The sequence below is a fragment of the Phyllosticta capitalensis genome (assembly GCF_038381095.1).
Source record: "Phyllosticta capitalensis strain CBS 128856 chromosome Unknown BKA78scaffold_9, whole genome shotgun sequence".
Taxonomy (NCBI): domain Eukaryota; kingdom Fungi; phylum Ascomycota; class Dothideomycetes; order Botryosphaeriales; family Phyllostictaceae; genus Phyllosticta; species Phyllosticta capitalensis.
This window is the reverse complement of record NW_027117447.1, coordinates 629,296-655,197: the sequence shown is the minus strand read 5'-3', so window position 1 is coordinate 655,197 and position 25,902 is coordinate 629,296. Positions and strand designations below refer to the sequence as shown.

The window sequence follows — 25,902 nt, the reverse complement described above, 5'->3', positions numbered from 1 at the left end:
CCCCAATGCCATCCATGGCAAGCTGCAACTCGGTGTGCAGACGCCTGCGCTCCTCCGCGGCCGCACCGTCCCTGGCGGCCCTGTGATTCGCTCTCAGCGCGTTGACATAGCGCGACTCTCCGAGCGACAGGCTGGCCTGCGCAGCGAGCGCGCGGCGGGAGGAGCTGGACGAGTCGCGACGCCGCCTCTGTATCTGCGGCGACTCCTGCTGCTCCAGATGGCTACGGCGTCGCCGATTCCGTCGCTGTCGCGCGTCCTGCTGCTAGAGGTGTCGTGGGTCGGGGACCGCGGGGGATAGCGAAGCGATGTGGGCACGCGTGCGCCTCTGGTTAGAAGGGCGATTTGAGGGTCGGTAGAAGGGGGAGCCTGGCTGACGTGTGCTACCATGGCGTCTGGTTGCTGGAATCTCGGGCAGAGGAATCTCTGGCGGGGGCTCAGGGTCATGGTAGACGTCGGACGGACGGTCCTCGCCGAGCCGGAGGGAGTGCAGAGCTTCTGTGACTACGTCGTCGGTGCCGAATATGAACGCGTTGTTTCTTCGGATGACTGACTGCGGCTGTGTACGTGGAGTCTGTGTGGTGCGTATGTCTGATTGCTCCCTGTGTGTACGTGGAGTCTGCGCGGTGCGTATGTCTGACTGCTCCCTGTCCATGCGAATAGGAAAATAGTACCTGGGGTTTTCGTCTTGTGGGGCGACGGGCCCGATGATGAAGGGTGAGTTCATGTACACCGGGGTGATGTCCTGGAGAGGTTCCCTGTCGTCGTTGGAAGGTAGCTCCTCTACCCTGTCGTTGTCGTCGTAAGGAGAGAGCTCCTCTACTTGCCGAATCGTCATTCGCACCTGTCTCAGCATTTGGGCGTATTTGGAGCATTCCTCCCACTCCGTATCGTCGATGGTTTGTGCTGACATTCTAGAAACAATGCGCGCCAGCTCATCCGCATTGCTCAAGTAGTCGGTGCGCGCTCCCCTACCCAGCGCCCTGCATCGAAGGCTCAAAAGTGGAGCGGATACGTGGAGCGGACCATCCAGTTCTGTCTGAGGGTAGTTGAGGTCGTATCGTAAGCTGGCTGAGACGATAGAAGTGGGCTGATTATCCATGCGGAACATTGTCAAGTGCCGGTGTAGCTCTCGAAGAAATGGGCAGATGCCTTCCTCATGGCCATGATAATGATCCGGAATCCTTCCGTTCGCCTCACGATGAGTGAGCGCCTTTCGGACGAGACGAAACGCCTCATATTGATGCGCTAGGTGATCGAGCAAGTGGAAGTACGCCTCGCCCCCTGCTGGTTGAGAAGGGCCCAAACGTTGGCAGAAGGCCACCTCCGTTCCGGTGAAGTTTACTTGATAGAGGGTGAAGTCGAGCTCCCGCTCAATCGAATGAGCCAGTATGTGTGCCGATTTGAGTTCCTCGATCAGGGAGCAGAGATGTGAGAATGGGCTGATGCGACTATTTAGGCCGAAGTGGTCATTCAATGCTGGGTGCGGGCGGTAGCGAAAATCTTGCTCTACAACGGGACCCGCGTAGCCAGGCCGTAGGTTTTCAAAGGACGTCGACGCGATAGTTGGAGTCCTCGTGGGCCTGTTGCGCGCGATATAGGAGTTTGACGCCCGCCGGCGGAAACCCATCCTTCTGGTAGGCGTTGACATCTTTGCAGTGAGAGTTGAATGAATAATGAGAATAATGAGATAATGACTGCTCGCTCAATGAATGTCCGATGTTGTGGTTTCGGAAGTGGTGGTGAGCGGAGGGTGAGCGACACAATCAACTGAGAGCTCATTTTGCCAATCGGGAAGGTTCCATGCATGGCCATAGGGAAGTGGGTGTCGACCACAAGATGAGGAAGCCGAGCCCCACGGCCATTGCATTGGAAAGTCGTCGATCGCATCAAGATCCAGCAATACAACATGAATACATCGTTGGGCCTATTTACAAGAACCAAGGTAGTCTATTCGTACATAGCCGGCCTGGAAACTGACTGCGACTCAGTTCAAGGCAACACAATGTACTTTTCCAGATGCTTCGGGATTGCGTCCAGGAGCTTCTTCTCGGTCAACCACTTGCGAGAGAAGAGTCTGTCGGCATATCTGTAGGCACCATCACAGAGCATGGTGACAACGGTGTGGCCAGGACCGAGTTTTTGCGCAGCCTTTTGAGCTGCAACAACGTTGAGGCAAGAGCTGGCACCCAAGTAGAGACCCTCCTCATCAAGACACCTGTAAACCATGAGAATGGTCTCGGCGTCAGGAATATGGAGTGAGTCATCCACCAGGTGGATATCAGGCTTCAGGTTGTCGGTGATACGTCCTTGGCCGATACCCTCAGTAATGGACGAGCCAGTCCGCTCGGTAAGCTTTCCGCCGCTTTGGATGTATGAGTGCAGCACCGAGCCAGGAGGATCAGCCAAGAATGCCTTGACCCTGCCTTCCGACTTTTCCTTGAGATATCTGGTGACACCAGCGAATGTTCCCGCTGTACCAGTTGCGCAAGTGAAGGCATCCACCTTGCCGCCAGTTTGGTACCAAATCTCGGGGCCGGTGGTTTCAATGTGGGCCTGGCGGTTGGCGGTGTTGTCAAACTGGTTTGTCCAAACAGCATTGTCCATGGATTCAGCGTGCCTCTTGGCTTGGTGGTTGTAGTTTTGCGGGTTCTCAAAAGCCACAGCAGGGACAGGGTAGACCTCAGCACCCAGAAGCCTCAGCAAGTCGATTTTGCCCTGCGATTGCGTGTTGGGCATGTAAATGACCAGCTTGTAACCCTTTGAGCGGCAGACGTGGGCAAGACCAATGCCAGTGTTTCCTGCAGTGCCCTCGACGACAGTTCCACCCGGTTTCAAAATGCCCTGCCTTTCAGCATTCTCGACGACGTAGAGCGCGGCGCGGTCTTTGACAGAGCCTCCGGGGTTTTGGAATTCGGCTTTTCCGAGGACCTCACAGCCTGTCTCCTCAGAGAGTTTCTTCAATCTTATCATGGGAGTCTTTCCAATTGCTGCAAGGCAGAATGGTCAGCGAATGCGCTTACCAAGCCAGCTGCGGGGCCATACCATCGATGAAGCCGCGCTGAGTGATGCCCTGAGCCTTGGAAACAGCGATTGTGTACTGCTGAGCGGCCTCGATCGACGACACGCTCTCGGCGGCGCGCCATGCCGTGGCGGCGAGCCGCAATGCCTGAGTGCGAAACATTGGAAGTGGTTGTGGTTGACGCAGAGAGTGAACAAAGGCTCTTGCGGGAACTTTGATGGCCGATTACGCAATAAGCTCGGACCCTTGGAGATTTGTCGGCCAATTGCTGCCCGTGATCTCTATCGATAAGACCCCGAGCACGGACGTAAACAAACACCGCCTTGTAGCGACACCTCGACCTGACGTCTGCTTCACGACGCGACAACGCGAAAATCCCGACATCATCATACCTCAAAATGCCGAGTCGCGTGGCAGACAGGCGGAGAGCGCGCGCATCGGTCGATCCGGAGCCTGTGAAACGAGCCGCACCTCGAGCTCGCGCCTCTGCCAACGCCGTCGACATACCCGATGAAGGAGACGCAACCACTTTGCGCGAGCAAATCTGCAAAATCTTTGGAGAAGCGCAACGGACGACTGCCACTGCGCGCAAACTAGCTGTCCAGCTGAGGAAAATCCAGGAGGCATGCGCATACGAACCGGTCAACTCCAAGAAGCAACAAGCTTTGGACGAAGATTTCGACGTGGACGACTTCAACAATGAGGTGTCAAGATGTCTCCTTCGAGTTTTGCCCGTGAAAAAGAGCGAGCCGGTGGGAGATCGAATAATTAAATTCGTCGGCATATTTCTCAAGTACGCCAAAGAAAGAGGTTCGCAATCCATACACGCACGAGCAGTACATCAAGTTGACACTCCACAGATACTACATTGCTGAGCGGCGACGATCCTGATGAAGAAGACGCCATGCCCACTTCCCGATTGGTGGAGCACATTATTACTCAACTCGGACCGTTGCTCCAAGCCAAGGACAAAGTTGTTCGATACCGCTCGACTCAGATAATATCGCACATGGTCAATACACTAGACACCCTGGACGATACCTCATACCGGACGGTGCGGGTCGAATTGCTCAAACGGCTTCACGATAAGGAGGCGGCGGTCCGCATGCAAGCTGTCAAGGGACTTGGTCGACTAGTTGGTGACGATGAGGAGGAAGAAGAGGACTCGGACAGCGACGACGATACCGGAGGTGGTCTTATGAGGAAGTTGCTGGAGGTCCTGAGGAACGAGCCCGCCGCGGAAGTCCGAAGGTCGTTGCTACTTAACCTCTCCTGGACAGCAGAAACCTTACCTTTCATCCTCGAACGAGCAAGAGACTTGGACCCGGCCATCAGAAAGGCACTGTATGTCCGTGTGCTTCCATCTCTTGCGGACTTTCGGCACCTGTCAATGCCCCACCGAGAAAAACTCCTTCGTTGGGGCATTCGTGATCGCGACGAGAACGTGCGCAAGGCAACGGCGCGCGTATTCCGTGAAAGGTGGCTCGAGGACTGCCTAAAGCCGGTTGAGACAGGCGAAGGCGAAGAGAAACAAGTCGTTGAGCCCAACCCCATGGACGCCCTTCTAGAACTCCTCCAGCGTATTCACGTATCAAACGCCGGTCAGCCTGGAGGAATGGCTCATGACGCGATGAGGGAATTCTGGGCTGGCCGTCCAGATTACAGAGACGCCATTACTTTCGATGCCAAATTCTGGGAAGAGCTGGATCCTCAAAAGGCGTTTATGGCCCGTTCATTCTGCGACTACTGTCGAGAGAGTGGCGACAACAAACTCGTAAATCTTTTGGATGAAAAGCTGCCAGACATGGCCGATTTCGCCCATCTAATCAGGAGCTACATCACGAGGCTTCTTGAAATGCTCGAGCAAGCCCACCAGGTCGACGAGCAAGGGAACGAGGTCGAGGACCAGGACCTTTTGGAGGACGCTGTGGACCTGGAGTTCTCAATCGAACAATTGTTGAACATTGCTTTGACAACAGACTACGCGGACGAAGCCGGAAGGCGAACAATGTACTCCATTATGAGAGAGACTCTTGCAGATCCACGGCTGCCGGGAGAGATTACTAGGCTCACTGTCGAGGTTTTGAGAGCCCTTTGCGGCAACAATGCGGCAGGCGAGCGCGAATTCTCGAGTTTGGTGTACGAAGCCATCGCCGACGTCCAGGACACCATTCGCGATGACGCTGGGGACGAGGAAGCCGGCGGAGATGATGAGAGCGAAAGTTTTCACTCTGCTCGCTCAAACCTGAGCGATGACGAAGCGCCCAAGAAGAAGCGCAAGGCAAAGAAGGCAGCACCGACCGAGGAAGACGACGAGGGCGAGTCGATTGACCCCGACGCTGTTCGGAAAATTGAGGTCAACCTGCAATGTCTTCTGATTGCGCAATGCACGCTACAGAATGTCCATGGCGATCTGGAATCAAACAGTTACCTCATTACCATGCTGAACAATCTCGTTGTTCCAGCTGTACGCTCCTACGATGCACCAGTCAGAGATCGAGGCTTGCTATGTCTCGGTCTCTACTGCATCATGAGCAAGGTCAGTTTCAGAATTGAGATGAGTAGCCGTTTGCTAATGGAAATGCTAGGAAATTGCTCAGCAGAACATTGTCGCGTTCATTGAATGCTTCAACAAAGGCAACGAAGAATTACAAGACAGCGCAATCAAAATCGTCACTGATATTCTTACCACTTTCCCTTCACTGCTCGCTCCTCCACCGCCACCGACGGATGAGGATGCGAGCGAGATTCTCACCGCCAACCCTCTCCTCAAACCGATCCTCAAAATCTATCTCCGTTCTTTAAAGCACGAATCTGAAGTCATTGCAAGGGACGGTGCCATTGGCGCCAGCAAGCTCATGCTGCTCAACACATTGCGCGAGCCAGAACTCCTCAAAGCCCTCACGGTCGCCTACTTCAATCCCGAGACGAAGCAGAATCCTGGGCTGCAGCAGGCGCTGACTTACTTCTTGCCGGTATATTGCCATACGCGCAAGGAGAATGCCGAGCGCATGGCCAGCATTGCAGTCCCCTTGATTCACGCAATGCACACTTTGACGCGCGACCTTGATGAAGACGAGAAGGCTGAGATGGTCGGCCTCAAGGTCATCGGAGCACAAATAGCGGACTGGACCGATCCGCGAAAGCTTGTGGGTGTTGAAGACGTGATGGGAGAACCAAACGAGGACGCGCAAAAGATTGAGGGTCTGGGAGACGCTCATCTCATTCTCGCCGAGGAGATTCTTGAGAAGCTGATGACTCCAGGCAGCCAGAGTAAGTTCCCTATGAGCCGAGCCTCCCGTCCAAACAAGCCTCAAAAAAATGCTGACAGCTTTACCAGAGGAAGAAAAGAGTACCCTCGCCTCGATGATGGGCAAGCTGGTGGTTCATCCATGGGCTTCTCCAGAAAAGGTCCAAAGCGTCACCGACCTCGTCCGAGAAATCATGGACGACGGTGACCTGACCAAATACGTTTCCGACACCGCCGGGCGCAACGCAGTCACCAAGTTCGCGGCCGCTCTCGAAAAGCTCTCCGCCCCTGCCAGTGAGGAGCCGCCCAACGGCGTCGACCGCGCCTCGAGCCGCGGACAGGAGCAGGAGCAAGCTGACGCGCGCGACGACGTGTCGATGGCCGACGACGACGAGGACGTCCAAATGGCCGATGACGACGTCTCAATGGCCGATGCCGCCAGCGTCGCCGACGACGAGTCCGACGCTGGCCGCGAGCCTTCCCTCGCACCATCAGAGTCCGCCGCGTCGCGCGCAGACGAAGACGACACAGTCGTCCCGCGGGAGCGCGAAATGTCGGTTGAGGAGCAGATCCAGCAGCAACTGCATGAGGAGACTGCGCAGGAGGAAGCCAGCGTCGCATCTTCTTCAGCGGCGGCGTCAGAGGACGAGAGCGACAACGACACGGTGAAGGCGCCGTCGCCTCCTCCTGCTACCCGCGGAAGAGGCAGGCCGAGGGGCTCCAGGGGCCGCGGTGCGAGGGGCGCGGCGAGGGGTGCGACGACGGCTGGCAGGGGCCGCGGAAGAGGCAGGCCTAAGAAGAGCGATATTGTTGATGATTTGTTGGATGATTAGGTGGGCATCGGGATGAGTTTGCTTTGTGTGACAGGGTTGGTCGGTTGGTCGACCTTATTGTGTATAGTCTGGGTAGGGTATGGACCGGTAGGCTTGTCATGGCTTCTGGCGTCTATCAGAGGGATTCCGGCGCAAGCACGTCTTTGTAAGAGGGGTCAGGTCGGTTCATTCAGTCGCTTTGTCCCTCTCAAATCGATAAAGTTTTTGTACTCAGTGACCATTATTACACTTCTTGCTCCCGCTTCGTCAACTCTGTCTGTGTCAGTCGCCTGCCAAAAAGCAAAAAGAAACAACATGGACTTCAGTTACGGCTTCGAACTGGATACCTCTGTGCCCAGAATGCGCACTAGCAGAGTGCTTTATTGAAGTGCTGGAGCGACACTAGGCCATATCTGGGGGTAAATTAGAAAAGTTGAAAGAGTTGTCAGAATAGGAGCCGCCAAAGAATACACGGGGAAAATCAAGAGCATTTGGGTGCAATTGACGATTCATTGCTCTGCTGAAGAATGACTGAGGTTGGTTTGAGATGCAACAAATAATGTGCACCTTGTTGTCCGCAGCCGAGGTCGATCATGGCCGATGGCGTAAAAAGTTGCCGCGACCTGAGCTCCACCGCTCCTCCACCAACCTCCGGTTCACACCTTCCCATTAAGTCACTGGCCAAAGAAAGGCTGCACAATTAGCCATGGCCTCCTCAAATCCGGCCTCTCCTCCATCTCCCTCCCCCGTCTCTTCTCCATCTCCGCCCATCTCGCCTCTTTCCACCGCTCCACTTCACCGATTCAACACCGATGATACTCCTCCGCGTCCAAGCTCCCGCCGTCAAAGCTCCACATCCTCAATGTCGGCTCCCTCAGTTCTATCGCTCCTCTATGTCTCCCACACGCTCTCGACATGGAACAGTCGAACATTCGAATTCGGCGCCGTCCTCTTCCTAGCCACGCTTTTTCCCGGCACTCTGGCGCCTGCTTCAGCATACGCACTCGTACGCGCCGGCGCCGCCTTCATGCTTGCGGGCAAGGTCGGCGCGTGGGTTGATGCGTGGCACCGACTCAAGGCTCTGCGATGGAGCATCGTTTCGCAGAGGGTCTCTGTGGCCTTAGGATGCCTCTTGTTCTTGGGAATGGGGAAAGTCAAGGCGGCGGAGGGGAAAGAGACGGGTTGGAATTCGGATTGGAGGTGGTGGGTGATGACGGCGCTTTTCACCATCAACATTGCGCTGGCTTGTGTGGAGAAGCTTGGAATCGTAGGGAACTTGGTCGCCGTGGAGAGGGATTGGGTATGTAGATTGCCCCCTCTTCTTGCGCTTCCAGGATATGGCTGACTTGAGCAGGTCATTGTCATTTCTGAGGAGACGGGAGTTGCCCGCGAAGGTGCGAGAATTCACTTTTTCCTATGATTTCAGCGAAGCTGACCAAGACAGATCTCAATGCTGTGATGCGCAGGATCGATCTCACTTCAAAACTCCTTGCGCCCATCTTTGTGTCCCTTGTCGATGGCTACTCGTCTACGGCAGCAATATGGGTCGTATTTGGGCAGAACGCGCTATCTGTCGTCATCGAGTACTTCACCATTGCCCGTGTATGTCTAAATGTGTGCGAAGACACAGCAAAGGCCACTAACAAAACTCAGGTATACCATCGTGTTGTCGGCCTCCAAGCACCCAAAAACCCTCCCGCATCTCACTCTCCTTCTGAGCGGCGACTCCTGCCAACCGAACCAACAACCTCCTACTTCAGCAAGTTCCTGGCACCCTGGAAGACCTATATCAGCAGCACCGCATTCCTCGCCTCCTTCTCCCTTAGCCTGCTCTACCTCACCGTCCTCAGCACTGGCGTCCAGATGCAAACGTACCTACTCACCCTCACATACACGCCCCTTTCCGTCGCCCTCATGAGACTGGCGGCCGTCGCCACCGAACTGCTTTCCACATGCGCCGCGCCGCTCCTCATGCGCCGCATCAGCGCCGTGCGCGCCGGCCTATGGTTCGTCAACGAGCAGCTCTTCTGCGTCATCGCTACCGTTGGCGTCTACGTCTTCGCGCTCTCCTCCGCCTCTAAAAACCCCGACTCCATCCTATCCCAACAAACGGCCGGGGCCGCCCTCATCGCCGGCGTCACTCTCTCCCGTCTCGGCCTGTGGGGTTTTGATCTCTGCGTGCAATACCTCATCCAAGAAGAAGTTGCCCCCTCATCGCGCGGTGCCTTTTCTTCTGCCGAAATGGCGCTCCAGAACCTGTTCGAGCTGCTCTCGTTCGCGCTGACCGTCGTCTTCCCGCGACCCGACCAGTTCGTGTACCCCGTATTGATCAGTGCGGGAGCTATCGCGATGGCCGCCGCGTGCTTTGCTGGATTTGTGCGCATGCGCAGGGGTCACTTGTTGCATACGAGTCGTTGCATGAAGGGGAGGAGCAAGTATCAGATGCTGGCGCAGGGGGAAAGGGAAGGCAACCACGCGGAGAGGCAACACGACGGCGCGGATGCCGTGGCGTAAAAGGGTTCATATGATCACTGATGGATTGACTCGAACTAAAAATTCATGGTAGGCATGCATGCATGTCCTGGAAACGGCCGACGTCAAAATTCATCTGCATACTGCATAGATATTTTACTTCGTCATAAATATTCATAAAATTACCTTTGTCACTGCATTGCTTACCCGTCCTTATACTTGTAAATAAGCCTATAAACAACGCAAGATTGTAGAATAACGCTATCGGCCTTCTCTAATTCAGCAACCAAATAATGTCACATCACGCCACATTCATTACTATGCTGGCTGAGTTGCTCACGTTACTTAATCAGGCACGATAAGGCAAGTTTTTGAGTCACTTTCTTCCACCCCTTTTTCCTCCCTCTTTGTGCCCCCCCTTTTCTGGCATGTGGCAGTCACAATTCTGACATGGGGTACTTGCCATACTAACACGGGTCGCCTGAACAAGCAGCCTACGCACCCGGCTGCGCCTTTACGACGTTCAATGTTGCCTGATCCGGCAAGTCCACGGTGTTGACGTCGACGCTGGACCTGCGTGCCTGACCTCACTAACCTCACTTGCACCACTCGCGGCGCGCGTTTGGCGCGTCTTCCCAACCTATCACCTCGCTGTCGCTCACCTCGTCGTCACCTATACCTCTGCAACACCTGCGACGCATCACTATAAGCCGTGAATTCAGTGCCCCCGATGAGCTTGCCAAGAGTAGGTAGGAGACAGGTAGTCAGTAAGGTAAGCCGACATGAGAGTGTCGATGGACGCCCCTGCTGGTCCTGCAGCTGCAGCGGCTCCTACATCTCCACATACCAGCAGCAACACGGCACTCCAACATGGCGAGTCTGGGAAGTTGGCCACTGCTGCAGTTCAGGAGTGGGATTAGGAGAACTCTAGAGATTTGTGTATAATGCAGCTGTAGTTGTAGCTTCAATCGACAGTTCTCTTGGCAGATATCATTGCACTCTAATAGAGTAAGCGGACGCGAAAGCGCAAGCTGAACTGATATAACAGACCCGATCTGGTAATCAACCTAACAACTTCAAACGTCGCAAAATTGCGGCCGCGCACTCAGATGGGCATGCAGGCTGCTTATTAAGGTGCCCTGTATCAGTATAGCAAGCACGCCATGTTAGAGTTGTAACGCCCCCATCGTAGAAAAGGAAGGATGTATATTGAGAAACTCAATTGGCATTGACATTTGCCTACATGTAGGTGATGCGACGAAATCGACGGCAATACTACTGCGTTGTGTGACGTTGCGTAGCCCCTGCTCACAAACCCTTTGGACTGCTCAGCTGGTTGCCATTGATTCCGATTCAAGACTATCTACCTGCCTGCCTGTCCGTCCGTCCGCTTGCTCAAGCTCGCGGCCTACCTACGTCGCCGCTATCCAGCAGCAATGGAATAAGCTAAATGAGGTACCCAGAGGAGACGACCATGACTTCTTTCCATGATGACATGAAGTAGGGTAGTAGGTAGGTCCGTAGTGATCTGACAAGACACGCGACTGACTACCTGCTGCTCCCACGCAACCCATGGGTACTCAGACCCATCAGCACCAGGCGAGCAGCGATTCACTTCACGCCCGTCCGCTTGCCTGCCTGCCTTTCCACCTAGTTTGCTTGCATTGTGCACGCGCCAAGAAATTCGTTCCATTCATCTTTACCCTCTTTCTCCTCATCCCTCAACCGCCGCACGACCCCCATCTCGCGACATCGGCTCTGGGCTCCTCAAGATCCTCACGGCCCCGAAAGCAAATACTCGACCGCTCCTTGCACACTGCCGCCGCTCCGCCTCAACGCCTGAATGTTGCGCTCAAACTCGTAGAAACCCATGTCGTTCAGCTGCCTCAGCTGGTCCGCGTACCTCTCCTCCGGCGGACGGTTATCCGGCGGGCTGAGCGGGTTGTCGAACGCGCCGGCGGCGCCGCCTCCGGGACCGAACAGACTGGCGAAGGGGTTGGCGCCGGCACCCGCGGCCGCGGCAGCGTCGTTGCCGTCGGCGCCGCTGTTGGCGCCTGGGAAGCCGCCACCGCCGCCCAGCATTTGCATGGCGGCGCGCATGGCTTCGGGGTTCGCCATCATGTTTTGCATCATGTTTTGGAGATTGGGACCGGATCCGGCTGGTGGGTTGGTTGGGTCACCGCCGGCGGGACCAAAGAGGCCTGCGAAGGGGTTGGGAGGAGGGCTTTGAGTATTTTGGCCACGGTTCTCGGTTTGGTTTTGGTTGTCGCCAGTACCAGCACCAGGGGCTGGTGGGGGGGCGCCAAACAGCGCGGCGAAGGGGTTGGCTTGAGCATTTCCGCCAGCAGCGCCGAATGGGGGAGCGCCGAAAAGAGAGAATGGGTTGGCCTGAGGGTTTGCGCCTTGAGCACCGGCATTGTTGCTCGCGGTATCACTTGGGTTGTTTTGTTGCTGCGGTGTCGTGTTTGTTACGCCAGGCGCGGGAAACGAGCCTCCCTCTCCGCCAGCACCTGCACCGCGCATCTCTCTTGTCATTCTCAGCTGAGCCCGAATGATCTCAGGATCCGTCATAATGCGACGGAATGCAGGGTTGTCCAGCATTTGTTGCATGACGGGGTTGTCGCGGAACATTGGACTGTTGCGCATTTGCTGCAAGACGATTGGGTTATTCAGAGCTTCGGTCATCATCTGAACGGTATTGGGGTCTTCTAAGCGTTGGAGGATCTCGTCGGTGTTAGGGGGAGCTCCCATCTGTAGTGTATTAGCTTTTTGGTCCGATGTGGGCTACAAGGATTAGGACACATACACCGCCATCCGGACCAAAGGCGTTTGCGCCAGGAAGTCCCATGAGTCCAGCGTAACGTGCACCAGTTAAGCCGGCCAGAGGGTCGTGGCCTGTTCCTGTGGCGATGTTGGTAGGGACATTGGACCTCTGGCCAGCTCCGGGAACGGTTGTACTCGAGCCTTGGCTGCTTGGGTTCTGGCGAACATTGCTGGCGGCGCTCTTTACCATGTGTACAGTATGGCCATCCTTGATCTTGTAGCGGTCAAGTGTGTCGGGGTCCTTGAGCACACGTCCAGAGTAAATCAAGCGCTGGCGGTCGGCAGGCGTGTCGGCGTATTCGGAGGTTGACAGCTTGGCCTTGAGGTCGGCAACGGTGGTGCTGCGTGGCACAGTCAAGGTGTACTTGGCTTCATTGGAGGACTTGACGTTGAAAGTGACTTGCTCCTCGGCACCGGCCGCGTCGTCGGCCATGGTTGCGGTTCAGGTGGTTTTGGTCGATGTGATGGGCGTTGACGTGGGCGGTGGAAGTGGGGTGGCGGCAGACTGGTCGCCTGGATGGTGGAGAAGGATGTGAAGAATGCTGGATTGACGATATGTCCAGAGAACAAACAAAATGAAGTGAGGCGACGGAGGACGCAGGAGGAGATGGAGGTAGGTGGATAGTCAGAGAAGACAGAAGCAACGCAGCGTCGTTGGTCATTCCAGAACAGGCCGTTCGCCGTCCGCACGGTGTCCGTCCTGCTGGTTTCTTGGCGCGATTACATCATCCCCGCTCCGCTGGCACTGACGCCCTTGAGCTCTGCTTTGGCGGAGCCGCATTCTATACTAACCCGGAGCCAGCGGATCCATTCAAGGGTTTAAAGGTGCGAGCTGCGAATACGAGCCTGCATTGCTCTCCCGCGTCTTCCCCAACTCTAACATTCTCCCTGTGGTAGCCGGGCTGACATGACCATGTAGCCAATCAGCACTACCTCGGCAGCTATCTGGGAGCTTTCTGCGGGGGGACGCTTCGATATATTAGCTCAGGGTTCGTCGCTCTCGTCCCAAAACAAAGAACGACTACAAATCCTCTACAATGCGTGGCATTCAGGTCTCCAAGTACGTCAAGGTACTGATCCTCTAATGAGCTGGTCACTTGCTATTCCTCTGATCTTTACTCCTAGGAACCGTCAGAGCTGCGGGTCACAAACAACATCCCGGAGCCAGTGCCCAAGCCCGATGAATATGGAGTCGAAGTTCGCAGCTTCGCTGCCAATTTTTTCGACATTCTTCAAGTCCAGGGCAAATACCAATTTCAACCGCCATTTCCATGGACCGCTGGAGTCGAGTTTTCTGGGGTGGTAGTTCGTGTCCCAACGGCGCCGGCGGACGGCCGCGCACCTCAATTCAACGTGGGAGATCGAGTCTTTGGCGGCAACCAAGGCGCTTGTGCCGAAAGGGTGGCACTGTCCGAAGATAAACTGTTCCCCGTTCCCCAAGGTTGGAGCTTTGCCGATGCAGCGGGCCTGTGGGTCACCGCTCCTACGAGCTACGGCGGCCTCGTCCTTCGGGGGGAGCTCAAGAAAGGAGATTTTGTCCTCGTTCATGCCGCAGCTGGCGGCGTAGGCCTTGCAGCCGTGCAAGTTGCCAAAGCCTTTGGAGCCACGGTCATCGCAACCGCTGGAACCCCGCGGAAACTAGAAGTGGCCAAGTCTTTTGGGGCTGACCATGTGCTGGACTATCGTCAAGCTGATTGGCCGGAGCAAGTCAAGAAGTTGACTCCCAACGGAAGAGGTGTTGACATTGTGTACGATTCGGTCGGGCTGATTGAAAAGTCGACCAAGTGCATCGCGTGGAAGGGGCGAATTCTCGTCATTGGATTCGCAGGAGGCATCATCGAGAAAATCCCCGCAAACCGACTTCTTCTCAAGAATTGCAGCGTGGTTGGTGTGTTTTGGGGAGGCATGATTGCGCGAGAGCCCCAGGTTGGCGTGGATACATGGAAGGGAATTTTTGAGCTGATCAACTCTGGAAAGTATAGAGGCACGCTCTTTACAGACAAGGAGTATCGTGGGTTTGAGAGCGTGGCTGAAGCTCTGACTGATTTGGGGCGCAGAGACACTTGGGGCAAAGTTGTGGTGAATGTAGGGGAGGAAGGCAGGAGCAGGATCTAAGTGTTTTCAAAAGAGCCTAATAGGATCTAATAGAGAGTAACGAGGTGTTGAATTTGTCTGGTGTTCAAACAAGCGCCGCCATGTCTTCCGCATGCTCACCCAATTTCTGCCGCGCTTCACCGCGGTTCTGCCGCTCTTCACCGAGTTTCTGCCGCAACTCACCGCCCTGACGTCCTCACCGCCGCAGGCAGATGTTCCGGGCGAAGCAATGTCGCGCCTCAATCAACACTCATCCAGCTCTCTATCCACCACCGCCACCTCCACCCTCCCTCTGTCGCTCGACCTCAATCGTCATCCACCATCGAGCGCATTCACTCCGACTCCCCTCCGAAGCGTTTGGCGCAGATCGCCCGTCGCCGAAAACGTGAGCCTCTCCGAGGACAGCTCGCCGCCCAGGTCCCGTCTCAGGTCGGCACGCGTCCGATTCATTGTTTCGCCTGAGCTTTTCGCTCAAGATGGATTACGACTACCCCGACCAAGGAGGCTATGAGGATCAGGATGATGAGCACATCACCGCGGAGGATTGCTGGCAGGTGATTGCTGCCTTTTTTGGTGAAAAGGGTCTGGTGTCGCAGCAAGTCGACTCCTACGATGAGTTTGTTAGGAACGTCTTGCCGGAGGTGGTCAACCGAATGGGAAAAGTTACGATGGATCACCAACCGCCCGTCGAAGAGGGAGATCCGGACCCGATCATCAAGCGGCGGTACGAGGTCACTTTCGGCACTGTCAGGATGGCACGTCCGTCGCTCACGGACAATGGCGTCACGAGAGACTTGTACCCTCACGAGGCTCGCCTGCGAAATCTCACCTACTCGTCGGCAATGATCAGCGAGATTACCACCAAGACTCAGGTAGCCCGTGAAAGGCCGATAGCAGGGGGTGAGATGGAAGAAGATGAGCCCACCGGAGCCACGGAACTTGTATGGGAGACGGAGCAAGAAGGCGAAAGCGAAATGGTCTTCTTTGGCAAACTGCCTGTCATGCTCAAATCCTACGTCTGCGGTCTCCGCAACCTGTCGGACGATGCGCTTTACGCCCACAACGAATGCCCATACGATCAAGGCGGCTACTTTGTCATCAACGGTAGCGAGAAGGTCCTCATTGCGCAGGAGAGAAGCGCTGCCAATATCGTCCAGGTCTTCAGAAAGCGACTCAGTGCCACTCCATGGATTGCCGAGATTCGTAGCGCGGTCGAAAAGGGCTCGCGTCTACTCTCTTCCATGACCCTCAAGCTGTCCGAAAAGGCTCAGATGCAAAAGGAGGGCATGGGTAACACCCTGTACGGCACATTGCCCTATGTCAAGTCGGATGTCCCAGTCGTTCTCATCTTCCGTGCTCTTGGCGTCGTTTCGGACGAAGACGTCATCAACCATATTTGTTTCGACAAGAATGACACTGAGATGCTGGAGGCAATTAAACCGTCGATAGAGGAGGCGGTCCTCATCCAGGACAAAAACCACGCTCTCGACTGGATCGGAAGGCGTGCCAGCACTCCCGGAAGCGGTACCACCAAGCGCGACCGTATCAAGCATGCTCGCGACATTATCCAAAAGGAATTTTTGCCGCACATTTCACAAGCCGAGGGAAGCGAGACCAAGAAGTCATTCTTCCTTGGCTACATGATTTACCGCCTGTTGCAATGTCACCTTGGACGTCGCGACGAAGACGACAGAGACCACTTTGGAAAGAAGCGTCTTGATCTTGCCGGTCCCCTCTTGGCAAACCTGTTCCGCTCTCTCTTTATGAAGCTCCACCGTGACGTCTTCAACTACTTGAAGAAGTGTGTTGAGGCCGGCAAGTCATTCTCGGTCCTCTCCGCCGTCAAGCAGGGCACCATTACCAACGGTCTCAAGTACTCTCTTGCGACGGGGAACTGGGGTGACCAGAAGAAGGCAGCATCCAGCAAGGCGGGTGTCTCTCAGGTGCTCAATCGTTACACCTACTCATCTACCCTTTCACATTTGCGGCGCACAAACACTCCCATCGGCCGTGATGGCAAGCTCGCAAAGCCTCGTCAGCTGCACAACACCCACTGGGGCTTGGTCTGCCCGGCAGAAACGCCAGAAGGCCAGGCTTGTGGTCTGGTGAAGAACCTTTCCCTCATGTGCAACGTTACCGTCGGCAGCGATGTCACGCCCATTACAGACTTTATGACCCAGCGCAACATGGAGCTGCTGGAAGAATACGACCCGAACGTCTCCCCCCACGCCACCAAAATCTTCGTCAACGGTGTCTGGGTCGGAGTGCACCGCGATGCTACACAGCTCGTGTCTCTGGTCAAGGGGCTTCGCAGAGATGGCACCGTCTCGCCCGAGATGAGTCTGATCCGCGATGTCCGTGATCGTGAGTTCAAGATTTTCACAGACGCTGGTAGAGTGACCCGGCCACTCTTCATCATTGACGACGATCCAAACAGCCCCAACAAGGGCAACCTCGTCCTCAGCCGCGAGCACATCAACAAGCTCGAGGAGGATGGTGAAGTTGACATTTCTGGAATGAGCGACGAGGAGCGAGAGGGCGCCAGGTACGGATGGACCGGTCTTATGAGGAGCGGTGTTGTCGAGTACATGGACGCCGAGGAAGAAGAGACGGCAATGATTGTCATGACTCCTGATGACCTCAGAGCACACCTCCGAAGCCGACAGGGTGTGCCGGGAGAAGAGGCCCCGCCAGAGGACAACTCGGACAAGGACCCGCATGAACGTGTCGTGCCCGCACCTAGCCCGTCGATCAAGTTCTTCACGCATTGTGAAATTCATCCCAGTATGATTCTGGGCATTTGCGCCAGCATCATTCCTTTCCCCGACCATAATCAGGTGCGCATCCTCTCCAACTACCTCAGCAAAGCTAACATGTCTCTAGTCGCCCCGTAACACGTACCAATCTGCCATGGGTAAGCAAGCCATGGGCGTGTGCCTTACAAACTACGACCTGCGAATGGACACCATGGTCAACGTGCTCTACTACCCTCAGAAGCCTCTTGCTACGACTCGCTCGATGGAATACCTCAAGTTCCGTGAGCTCCCCGCAGGTCAAAACGCCATCGTCGCAATTGCCTGTTACTCTGGTTACAACCAGGAAGATTCCGTCATCATGAACCAGAGCAGCATCGATCGCGGCTTGTTCCGCAGTCTCTTCTACCGCTCTTACACCGATCAGGAGAAGAAGGTCGGCATGGCGATTGTCGAGCAATTTGAAAAGCCAATGCGCAGCGATACGATGCGTCTGAAGCATGGCACATATGACAAGCTTGACGACGATGGCGTCGTTGCTCCGGGTGTTCGTGTGTCTGGTGAAGACATTATCATCGGAAAGACGGCGCCCATTGCACCTGATGCGGAGGAGCTTGGCCAGCGGACCAAGATGCACATCAAGCGCGACGTGTCCACGCCTCTCCGCAGTACGGAGAACGGCATCGTTGACCAAGTGCTCCTGACAACGAATAGCGAGGGCCTCAAATTCGTCAAGGTCCGCACCAGGACCACCAAAGTGCCTCAAATTGGTGATAAGTTTGCCTCGCGTCACGGACAGAAGGGTACCATTGGTATTACCTACCGCCATGAGGACATGCCATTCACTCGGGATGGTCTCACCCCCGACCTCATCATCAACCCGCACGCCATTCCTTCTCGTATGACCATTGCCCATTTGATTGAGTGTCTTCTCTCCAAGGTGGGAGCCCTCAAGGGCCAGGAAGGTGATGCGACGCCCTTTACCGACGTGACCGTCACAAGCGTTTCGAAGCTTCTCGAGGGCCACGGCTTCCAAAGCCGTGGCTTTGAAGTCATGTACAACGGCCACACGGGCAAGAAGCTTGCCGCCCAGGTCTTCTTGGGCCCGACATACTACCAGCGTCTTCGCCACATGGTCGACGACAAGATCCACGCCCGTGCCCGTGGTCCCGTGCAGATTCTGACCCGTCAACCCGTCGAGGGTCGTGCCAGAGATGGTGGTCTGCGTTTCGGAGAAATGGAGCGCGATTGCATGATTTCCCACGGTGCCAGCGCCTTCTTGAAGGAGCGTCTGTTCGAAGTCTCGGACGCCTACCGCGTCCACATCTGCGAGCTCTGCGGTCTGATGACCCCCATTGCGTAAGTTTTCCTGTTCCGAAGTCTTACGATGCATCCTTGCTAACATGGAAACAGCAACCTCAAGAAGAACCAGTTCGAGTGCCGCTCGTGCAAGAACAAGACCAAGATTGCCCAGGTCTACCTCCCGTACGCTGCCAAGCTGCTTTTCCAGGAGCTGGCGGCTATGAACATCGCCGCGAGGATGTACACGGACAGGAGCGGCTACTCTGTCCGCCAGTGAGAGCATGACGGGCAGTGCGCTTCTTTTGGTCGGATGCAAGATCCGACGCCTTGACACTCAATTACCACCTCCTGCATCCTGGGCTGCTTCCGTGCTGCCCTCAAACGGATTGGATAATGGTCAAACTTCCATCGAATGGCTCTGCTAAGCTATGCTCGTCTCTCTTTCTTGCAGAAATTGACACTCAAGCGAGCTTGTTCAGATGGCTGCCTTTCATCTTCCCCATGTTCGCGATCGAGGTTTTTACCCTCTGAGTTTTTTTTCCTTCTTCACTTCCTTAATTCAGGCGGTTACACATCAAGAGCATTTGCACGGCGTTGGTGGTTGGACGGAAAGCGGGGGTTGCGGTGCGCGGGGGCGCCGGTCGATTGGGCCGTCGCCAAAAGTCACGATCGTGACTTGGGCCTGGGTGGTGCCGTGGGTCTGCCACTCATGGCACCGAGGGTCGTCGTAGTGGTGGTGGTGGTGGTGGTGGTGGTGGTGGTGGTAGCAGCAGAGCAGGAGCAGCGTGTGGCTTCTTTTTCCCCCCAAAAATTCCCCTCCAGACTGAGACTGGTACGGTACGGCAAGAAGCCTGATGAACTGGAGATGCTCGGCGAGGCTACTTCAAGAAATTGATCGGCGGACATGGTTCTTCCTTTGCGTTGCCCAGCAGGTAGGTAGGTAGGCAGGTAGCAAGTAAGGCAAGCCAAATCCGTCGAACAAAAAGTTTTTTGTGTCTTGACCTTTGGAGCCGTGCAGACGTGGACGGGTAGTGGGAGCAAGCAGCGGCAGGCAGACTACCGATCTCTACCCAGTTGATGGAGGAAGGTTGGGTTGGGTTGGATTGGATTGAGATGTCTTTGAAATTCGGACGAATTGGAAAGGACTTTTGACGTCGGCGGCCCACGTGAAAATGTTAAGTAGATGCGAAGGTTGCGTGATGGGGTAACAAAAGACACGAAACATGACAGCACGAAAAAAGAGCAAGAAGATGCGCAGATCACCATCTGATTGATCGATTGTGACTGCATTAATGGAGGAGGTGCGAAGCGAACGTATGACATTGAGCCCCCTCCCCCCCTCCCCCCCTTCCTCCTTTGCAATTTGGTATTCAGCCATGTATGCCCGATTGCCTCTGCTATTTCCTATCTGTCATGAATTTCACCGCTTCCCTCTGCCACTCCGCTCTTACAGAGAAAGCTCCTGCGCGTGTTGCTCCTCTCGCTTGTCTCGCTTGTCTCGTGGCTTGTGTCATGTCAGTTGTTTCCATCTGGCTGCTAAAAGAGAAGATTGGACTGGATTGGATCGGGTTGGGTTGAATTAACTTGGTCCAGTGTAGTACGGCACGGGATAGCGACAGGTGCAATATTCTCAAGACTCAACTATACAGGACGACTGTTCAGCCCAGCCTTGGAACAGCTCACAAATAGACTAGGCACCTAGTGCAGTTTGAAACGAAGTTGATTTGGTATATCGCAGATTAAAGCTCTAGTGCAACCCTCAGCAATCCATCCCATCCACGCCAACATGGACAATGAAAGAAAACGAAGCCCCCCTCTCTCTAAACACAACCACCACCACCTCAGTACGCCACCTGCGAGCTCAAGCCATGCAGCTCGCGGTCAAAGTTCTTGTGCTGCGAAATGGCATAAAAGTACGCATCAACAAAGTCCTTTGCGCCCTTGGCCATCTGGAACGCCTCCTTGAAGGAGCTCGGCTGCGTCTGAGCAGCAGTGACGACGCCGTACGAGTCGACGACGTCGGCCGACGACGAGAGCGTGAGCCCGGGGAGGCCGCAGGCGTCGCGGACCAGGGCGACGGCATCGCCGACGGCGCCGATGGCCTTGAGGTGGCCAAAGGCTTCGCGCACCCAGTGAAGCGCACGCCCGTTCTTGCGCAGCGTGGCAACGGCGTCGGCGCCTCCGGGAATGAAGATCGAGTCGAACATGGTGCTGCGCATGCCCTCGAGGTTGTGGTCGGGCTTGACGCCTGTGCCGGTCGCGCGGTCCTCGCCAGCGGCGAAGATGGGCGAGCGCCGCGGTGCAATGGTGAAGGGGAGGGCCTGCGCAGCCTGCAGCGCGGCCTTGATCCCGGCGTAGGCGATGGGGTCGAAGCCGTCGGCGATGATGATGGCGACGCGGCGCGTCTTGATCGTCGGCTCCTTGGGCATATACTCGAGCTGCGAAAGTCCCTTGGCCTTCTTGCCGTGGTTGGGACGCTTCGCTGACTGAGGGATGGGACCACCCACGGCCTCGGCCACTTGCTGTGCAAGACCAAGGTCGATCTCGGACAGGCGCTCGCACATGCGCTCGTAGACGATGGGGTCATCGCAGTGGTCCAACTCGAAAGCAAACGAGGCGATCGTGTGCGCCTTCTCGGGCTCGGAAAGCGAGTTCCAGAACAGCTGCGCCTGATTGAAGTGCTCCTTGAACTTGGGGCTGCGAAGTCGTTGCTTCATACCTGCAACCTTCTGCGGGAAGTCAATGTACGCGCCCTCAGCCTCGCTGGCCGGCGGCACAGCGCTGAAGCGGTTGGGCCAGTAGTTGACGGTACCCTTGGTGATGGTGTGGCGCATCTGGCCGTCGCGGTGGTTGTTCATGACGGGACAGATGGGCCGGTTGATGGGCAGTTCCTGCCAGTTGACTCCCAAGCGCGACAGTTGCGTGTCAAAGTAGGAAAAGTTGCGGCCCTGCAGCAGAGGGTCGTCCGAGAAGCCAATGCCGGGCACCACATGACCAGTGCAAAAGGCAACCTGCTCCGTCTGCGTGAAGTACTCGTCGGGGTTGCGGTTGAGCTCGAGCTCGCCAATGTACCTGATCGGAACCAGCTCTTCCGGCCAGACCTTGGTGGCATCGAGGATGTCGAATTCAAAGTTGTCCTCGTCTTCTTCGGGGATCGTCTGAATTCCAAACTTCCACTTGGGGTACAGCCCGGCCTCAATAGCTTCCCAGAGGTCTTTGCGGTGGAAGTCGGGGTCTTGGCCCGCAAGCTTCAGGGCCTCGTCCCATACGAACGAGTGGACACCTAGTTCAGGGGTAAAGTGGAACTTGACAAAGTGCCTCTTTCCCTCCTTGTTGGTAAGGGTGTAGGTGTTGACACCGAAGCCCTGCATCATGCGGTAAGAGCGGGGAATGGCGCGGTCAGACTGAGTCCACATGGCCATGTGGGTAGCCTCAGTGTGCAGGAACTGGAAATCCCAGAAGTTGTTATGCGCAGTTTGTGCCTATTTTGCTGGTAAGTCTAGAATCAAGAAGATACGCTGGAGGTGCAACATACCTGTGGGACCTCGTTGTGTGGCTCAGGCTTGCCGGCGTGGATGACATCGGGAAACTTGATGGCGTCCTGGATGAAGAAGACGGGAATGTTGTTTCCAACAATGTCCCAGTTGCCTTCTTGAGTGTAGAACTTGAGGGCGAATCCTCTGACATCGCGGACACTGTCGGCACTGCCCCTGCTGCCGAGGACCGTGGAGAATCTGAGAAATACGTCGGTCTCTCGTGAGGTGTCGGTCAACACTCCGGCTGAGGTGACATCCTCTGCGCTTTCAAAGAGTCTGAACTTTCCAAAGGCGGCGGCACCTCTTGCGTGGACAACTCGTTCAGGAATTCTCTCATGGTCAAACTTCATAATCTGTTGCAACTATTAGCATTTTCCCATCAATTCAGGACGTGGGAAAATACCTTTTCTCTTGCAAAGCCATCCTCGAGCAGCATGGGGCCGGTCTTGTCGCCGTTGGAGACTTTCAGCCAGTCATCGGTGTTGTTCTCTTTGACTCCCCAGTCACTGGTTATCCGGTTGCTACGGTCGTCGTAGTCCTTGGTGCTTCGTGCGAGGTCGGCGTTCTTGGAACCAAAGCCCATCGGGCAACCACCGCCAGTGGCTCTGGCCAATCCGGATGTCAAAATGTTGGAAGCCATTGTGTGACGAAAAGAAATCAAAATTGAAATGGGTATCTCGAGGAGGATAGAGAGTCGCTAGTGTCGTGAGAGAATATGAATGACGATGGAAAGAGCACTTGGCTATAGTGTTTGCAAACATGTTGGCAGATGGGCATATAAAGAAGGCAAGTGCTACGGTGACGTATGGATTGAGCAATGATGAGGATTAATCAGAAGCAGTGGTCGGCGGCCATTGGACGTCGAACAAGTGAGGTGACAGCAGACGCACAGACAGGAAATCAGGAGCCACGCGTTTGATGCTGTTGATCGGGATCTCCCTATTGAGCATTGGGGAAGTGGATTATTGAGATCGTAGGGTTGGGTGGCGGCGACGTCAACGGCGATGGCGGCCAATCAAAAGGGGTCAATTAGTAGGGCTCCGCTTATATGGCATTTGGCAGCCAGGCGTGAGATGGAGAATCGCCAAATTCCATGCCGGCCAGATCGAACAACACCTGCATCATACGTCATTGCAACGTCGGTCAGCGCTCTTCTATCAATGTCTATGACGATGGATCGTCTTCTTTTCGGACTGTGCCCCGTGCGCCGACCGTCATCAACACCTTGTTGCGGTCCCTCTTGCCGTCGTGCCGCTGAGAAAACAAGTCGAGTCTCGAACAACAACTCGTCCTCTTCGTCTCTCACCATTTACTAATGCGGCTCTAGTGCCTCGAAGCCCACGTGGGTTGGGGTTCCCGCCACGTACCAAATCCTGCTGAGGATCCCCGAGACGTGAGCGAGCCGGTCAACGCCAAAGCCCCAGTTATGAGCCGTCTATCCGCCTCCAAGCTTCGGCATCCCTCCGCTTCCTGCTTGTTCTGGAAACTCCATCCAAAGACAAGACTTGATTCTCGTGCCATCTTGCCGCGTGCGCGTCTGCGCGTGGAGCATCCCCGCTTCGTCCTTGCCCACACATCGATTCCATCGCGAGCGAACCGTCTTGACTCGTGGCAAATACGACCATGTGCGATGGAGGATTCGTGAAGCGTTTGCACATCCACGGAGGTTGGCGAAATGAATCCTCGAATTTTGGAGGCGGATGATGATGAAGTTGAATTTTCGTTTGTCTCGCGGCTGCGTGTGCCGCGACTGATCACCAACACCGAGCCTCAACTCTGCTGACTCACTAGGAAGCCCCGCCTCACCAAAGGCATAAACTCAACCAAGACGTTGAGCCGACTCTTGTCAAACTCTTCGCGCCCAATTCTACAAAAGGGCATCGAAATCATGCGCAAGAAGCCAAAACCATGGGGAAGACGACAAATGAGCCGAAACTGAGCCAATTGCGTCGTCGACATCGTTTCCGGGACGTCCACCATTACTCTGTCGCTTTTTCGACCTGTCGCAAAGTCACGGCCAAATAATGCCCGCCGCGTCCGCATGCTCCAGGGTGCGGTCGGCAACTTATCCCAAGATGAAAGGACGGCGACGTTTGTGGAAGGAGGCGCATGTTTGCAAAGCTTCTTTCCGCTCTGCTGCACTCTTCCCGCGACGCTCATCCATGCAGCTCAGCATCAAATCGCAGATTTGCCTGGGCGACTGCGAGATTGCATATGCAGCGCATGCGAAAAAGGGCGACCGATTTTCTGTGCAAACCGCTGCAGGCTGCGGGAGGGAGTCTGCCTTGCGACGCGAATCTCGACGGCAATGAACGGCTGGTGCCGGTGTCGACGACCAGGACTCCAAACTCTGCTCATGCCAATGGAATTTCCCAGAGTCTCTTTTACGGTCGCCATGTTGAACAACGACTCGTTGGACGTTGTTCGAGAAGGAAACCGTGCGAGACTGGGTTTCGTTTATGGATGGGGGATCCAATCGAACGCCAGGCGAGTCAGCATTTCGCGTTTCCGCATGCTGCTGCGGAGATGGATGATGAGCCGCAAGGACTGGGGGCTGCGGTCCGGATGCACTCCCGCGCAGCTTTGATGTTCTGTCGAACCCACCGACCTGCATGTTTTGGAAGCACACCAGACTTGACCAGCCATTTTTCCATCCTCACCGTGCTTGTCTCGAGACAAAGCATCAACAATCAGGATTCTTCGAAGATTGCCGACCACTTTGAAATCCAAGTATAGACCTTCACCGCCAAATCGAGGACCAGAGATCAAGCGTTCGGTTCAAAGTCAGTCCAGGATATGCAATCAATTCGCCAACGAGGATACCACCGCCTTTTCCTCGACGCGGCAGCAAAGGCAAGCGATAAGTCAGCAGGCCAACAGGGCCCTCAAGTCGGGATACTGCCTGCGGCGTCGGTTGCAGCCGGCGTTCCTGAGCTAGATGACGCAAAGAAGACGTTTCAACATGGGCTACTGCGTTGCCCTTTTGGGAGCAGGGAGGGCGACACGAACAAACGGCTCCTCGTTTGAAAACTCAATCACCGGCAATCATCAATCAACGTCAACGGCAGCTGCTCCCCTGGCGTCTCGGCTCGCCGTCATCCGCGTATCTCTGGCTTCTTCCTTGCATATGAGCGATAGGACACAGGGTCCAGAGGCCAATCCTGCCCATGCCATGCCCTTCAGCCGCCAGTCGCTTACGCGCGTCTTTTCTCATCGCGACGAGCCTCTTGTCGCTCCATCTGATAGCAATACGAGGCCGGCAAATGGATTTAAGAGTCCACTGCCGCCCGTGATGGGAATCTTGTCAATTGCATCGACAAACTGGCGTATGATCTGGGACGCAGTTGACGGGCTACCTTGTGGACTAAAATACCCCATTGTCTCGGGGAAGTACGGTGATTCTTTCCGGAAAGCCAGAAGTATGGGAGCAAAGGTAAACGCAACACTTTTTCCCGGCGAGGAAGTAAACCAATTCCTATTTTTCCTCAGCAACAGGCAAGTATAAGACACATCGGCACTCTGTCGCCCGTCCGCCCGCTCGCCGACCCTTTCCTCGCGATCAGAAGCATCAAAGGTAAGACAACAAGTCATGCGCAGAGAGAGCAACGACTGACTGGAGGCTCTCGGTGTTTGATCTGATAACGTTTTCTCGCGCCCCAAAAAAAAGTATACAGGGGCCTTGCCTGATGCTTTTGTCCTGTGCCTCATCAATCCGACGCGAGCGCAAGTGTTTCAGCCAGGTGTTTAGGACCAGAGATTGAATGAGTTTCACGGTTTCCGCGCTTTGGTTTGGAGAGCAGCGCTCGCGCATTTTCAGCAATGTGCGGAGATCCTGTGGTGT

General features: G+C 55.4%; 10 protein-coding genes across 10 annotated transcripts; 6 read left to right on the top strand and 4 right to left on the bottom strand.

Moving 5' to 3' along the window:
• Positions 1 to 262: 262 nt before the first annotated feature.
• BKA78DRAFT_298207 (uncharacterized protein) lies at positions 263 to 1,648 on the bottom strand (the record flags this gene model as incomplete). Its single annotated transcript, XM_066886878.1, has 1 exon — positions 263 to 1,648. One exon carries the CDS (start codon positions 1,646 to 1,648, stop codon positions 263 to 265), a length of 1,386 nt encoding a protein of 461 aa, XP_066741102.1.
• Positions 1,649 to 1,989: 341 nt separating this feature from the next.
• On the bottom strand, positions 1,990 to 3,181 carry BKA78DRAFT_255968 (tryptophan synthase beta subunit-like PLP-dependent enzyme; the record flags this gene model as incomplete). The annotated part of the gene is made up of 2 exons (XM_066885041.1): positions 1,990 to 2,987; positions 3,043 to 3,181. The coding sequence occupies 2 exons, from the start codon at positions 3,179 to 3,181 to the stop codon at positions 1,990 to 1,992; spliced, it is 1,137 nt and encodes a 378-aa protein (XP_066741101.1).
• Positions 3,182 to 3,353: 172 nt separating this feature from the next.
• On the top strand, positions 3,354 to 7,102 carry BKA78DRAFT_338074 (nuclear condensing complex subunit; the record flags this gene model as incomplete). The annotated part of the gene is made up of 4 exons (XM_066890258.1): positions 3,354 to 3,829; positions 3,880 to 5,558; positions 5,608 to 6,292; positions 6,351 to 7,102. Exons 1-4 carry the CDS (start codon positions 3,418 to 3,420, stop codon positions 7,100 to 7,102), a joined length of 3,528 nt encoding a protein of 1,175 aa, XP_066741100.1. The 5' UTR covers positions 3,354 to 3,417.
• Positions 7,103 to 7,726: 624 nt separating this feature from the next.
• On the top strand, positions 7,727 to 9,837 carry BKA78DRAFT_321621 (uncharacterized protein). The gene is made up of 4 exons (XM_066889045.1): positions 7,727 to 8,381; positions 8,436 to 8,475; positions 8,526 to 8,683; positions 8,735 to 9,837. Exons 1-4 carry the CDS (start codon positions 7,788 to 7,790, stop codon positions 9,593 to 9,595), a joined length of 1,653 nt encoding a protein of 550 aa, XP_066741099.1. The 5' UTR covers positions 7,727 to 7,787; the 3' UTR covers positions 9,596 to 9,837.
• Positions 9,838 to 11,329: 1,492 nt separating this feature from the next.
• BKA78DRAFT_256100 (uncharacterized protein) lies at positions 11,330 to 12,809 on the bottom strand (the record flags this gene model as incomplete). The annotated part of the gene is made up of 2 exons (XM_066885051.1): positions 11,330 to 12,304; positions 12,360 to 12,809. The coding sequence occupies 2 exons, from the start codon at positions 12,807 to 12,809 to the stop codon at positions 11,330 to 11,332; spliced, it is 1,425 nt and encodes a 474-aa protein (XP_066741098.1).
• A 367-nt stretch (positions 12,810 to 13,176) lies between these two features.
• BKA78DRAFT_321616 (quinone oxidoreductase) lies at positions 13,177 to 14,592 on the top strand. The gene is made up of 3 exons (XM_066889044.1): positions 13,177 to 13,201; positions 13,296 to 13,446; positions 13,502 to 14,592. The coding sequence occupies exons 2-3, from the start codon at positions 13,414 to 13,416 to the stop codon at positions 14,489 to 14,491; spliced, it is 1,023 nt and encodes a 340-aa protein (XP_066741097.1). The 5' UTR covers positions 13,177 to 13,201; positions 13,296 to 13,413; the 3' UTR covers positions 14,492 to 14,592.
• A 147-nt stretch (positions 14,593 to 14,739) lies between these two features.
• BKA78DRAFT_286613 (DNA-directed RNA polymerase II subunit RPB2) lies at positions 14,740 to 19,290 on the top strand. The gene is made up of 3 exons (XM_066885720.1): positions 14,740 to 17,307; positions 17,354 to 18,582; positions 18,637 to 19,290. The coding sequence occupies exons 1-3, from the start codon at positions 14,947 to 14,949 to the stop codon at positions 18,800 to 18,802; spliced, it is 3,756 nt and encodes a 1,251-aa protein (XP_066741096.1). The 5' UTR covers positions 14,740 to 14,946; the 3' UTR covers positions 18,803 to 19,290.
• Positions 19,291 to 20,366: 1,076 nt separating this feature from the next.
• BKA78DRAFT_256166 (catalase-like domain-containing protein) lies at positions 20,367 to 22,644 on the bottom strand (the record flags this gene model as incomplete). Its single annotated transcript, XM_066885057.1, has 3 exons — positions 20,367 to 22,007; positions 22,061 to 22,414; positions 22,465 to 22,644. The coding sequence occupies 3 exons, from the start codon at positions 22,642 to 22,644 to the stop codon at positions 20,367 to 20,369; spliced, it is 2,175 nt and encodes a 724-aa protein (XP_066741095.1).
• Positions 22,645 to 23,945: 1,301 nt separating this feature from the next.
• BKA78DRAFT_184742 (uncharacterized protein) lies at positions 23,946 to 25,034 on the top strand. The gene has a single exon (XM_066883478.1). It carries the CDS (start codon positions 24,171 to 24,173, stop codon positions 24,795 to 24,797), a length of 627 nt encoding a protein of 208 aa, XP_066741094.1. The 5' UTR covers positions 23,946 to 24,170; the 3' UTR covers positions 24,798 to 25,034.
• Positions 24,899 to 25,694, top strand: BKA78DRAFT_184733 (uncharacterized protein). The gene has a single exon (XM_066883477.1). It carries the CDS (start codon positions 25,000 to 25,002, stop codon positions 25,564 to 25,566), a length of 567 nt encoding a protein of 188 aa, XP_066741093.1. The 5' UTR covers positions 24,899 to 24,999; the 3' UTR covers positions 25,567 to 25,694.
• The last annotated feature ends 208 nt before the right edge of the window (positions 25,695 to 25,902 follow it).

Bases quoted from the DNA above. Each gene is read 5' to 3' on its own strand.
- BKA78DRAFT_321621 (XM_066889045.1), top strand. From the start codon at position 7,788: ATGGCCTCCTCAAATCCGGCCTCTCCTCCATCTCCCTCCCCCGTCTCT. The intron at 8,382-8,435 runs GTATGTAGATTG...TGACTTGAGCAG, and splicing joins TCGCCGTGGAGAGGGATTGG to GTCATTGTCATTTCTGAGGA. The intron at 8,476-8,525 runs GTGCGAGAATTC...TGACCAAGACAG, and splicing joins GACGGGAGTTGCCCGCGAAG to ATCTCAATGCTGTGATGCGC.
- BKA78DRAFT_321616 (XM_066889044.1), top strand. From the start codon at position 13,414: ATGCGTGGCATTCAGGTCTCCAAGTACGTCAAG. The intron at 13,447-13,501 runs GTACTGATCCTC...CTTTACTCCTAG, and splicing joins AGGTCTCCAAGTACGTCAAG to GAACCGTCAGAGCTGCGGGT.
- BKA78DRAFT_286613 (XM_066885720.1), top strand. From the start codon at position 14,947: ATGGATTACGACTACCCCGACCAAGGAGGCTATGAGGATCAGGATGAT. The intron at 17,308-17,353 runs GTGCGCATCCTC...ACATGTCTCTAG, and splicing joins CTTTCCCCGACCATAATCAG to TCGCCCCGTAACACGTACCA. The intron at 18,583-18,636 runs GTAAGTTTTCCT...ACATGGAAACAG, and splicing joins GGTCTGATGACCCCCATTGC to CAACCTCAAGAAGAACCAGT.
- BKA78DRAFT_184733 (XM_066883477.1), top strand. From the start codon at position 25,000: ATGACGCAAAGAAGACGTTTCAACATGGGCTACTGCGTTGCCCTTTTG.
- BKA78DRAFT_184742 (XM_066883478.1), top strand. From the start codon at position 24,171: ATGTTTGCAAAGCTTCTTTCCGCTCTGCTGCACTCTTCCCGCGACGCT.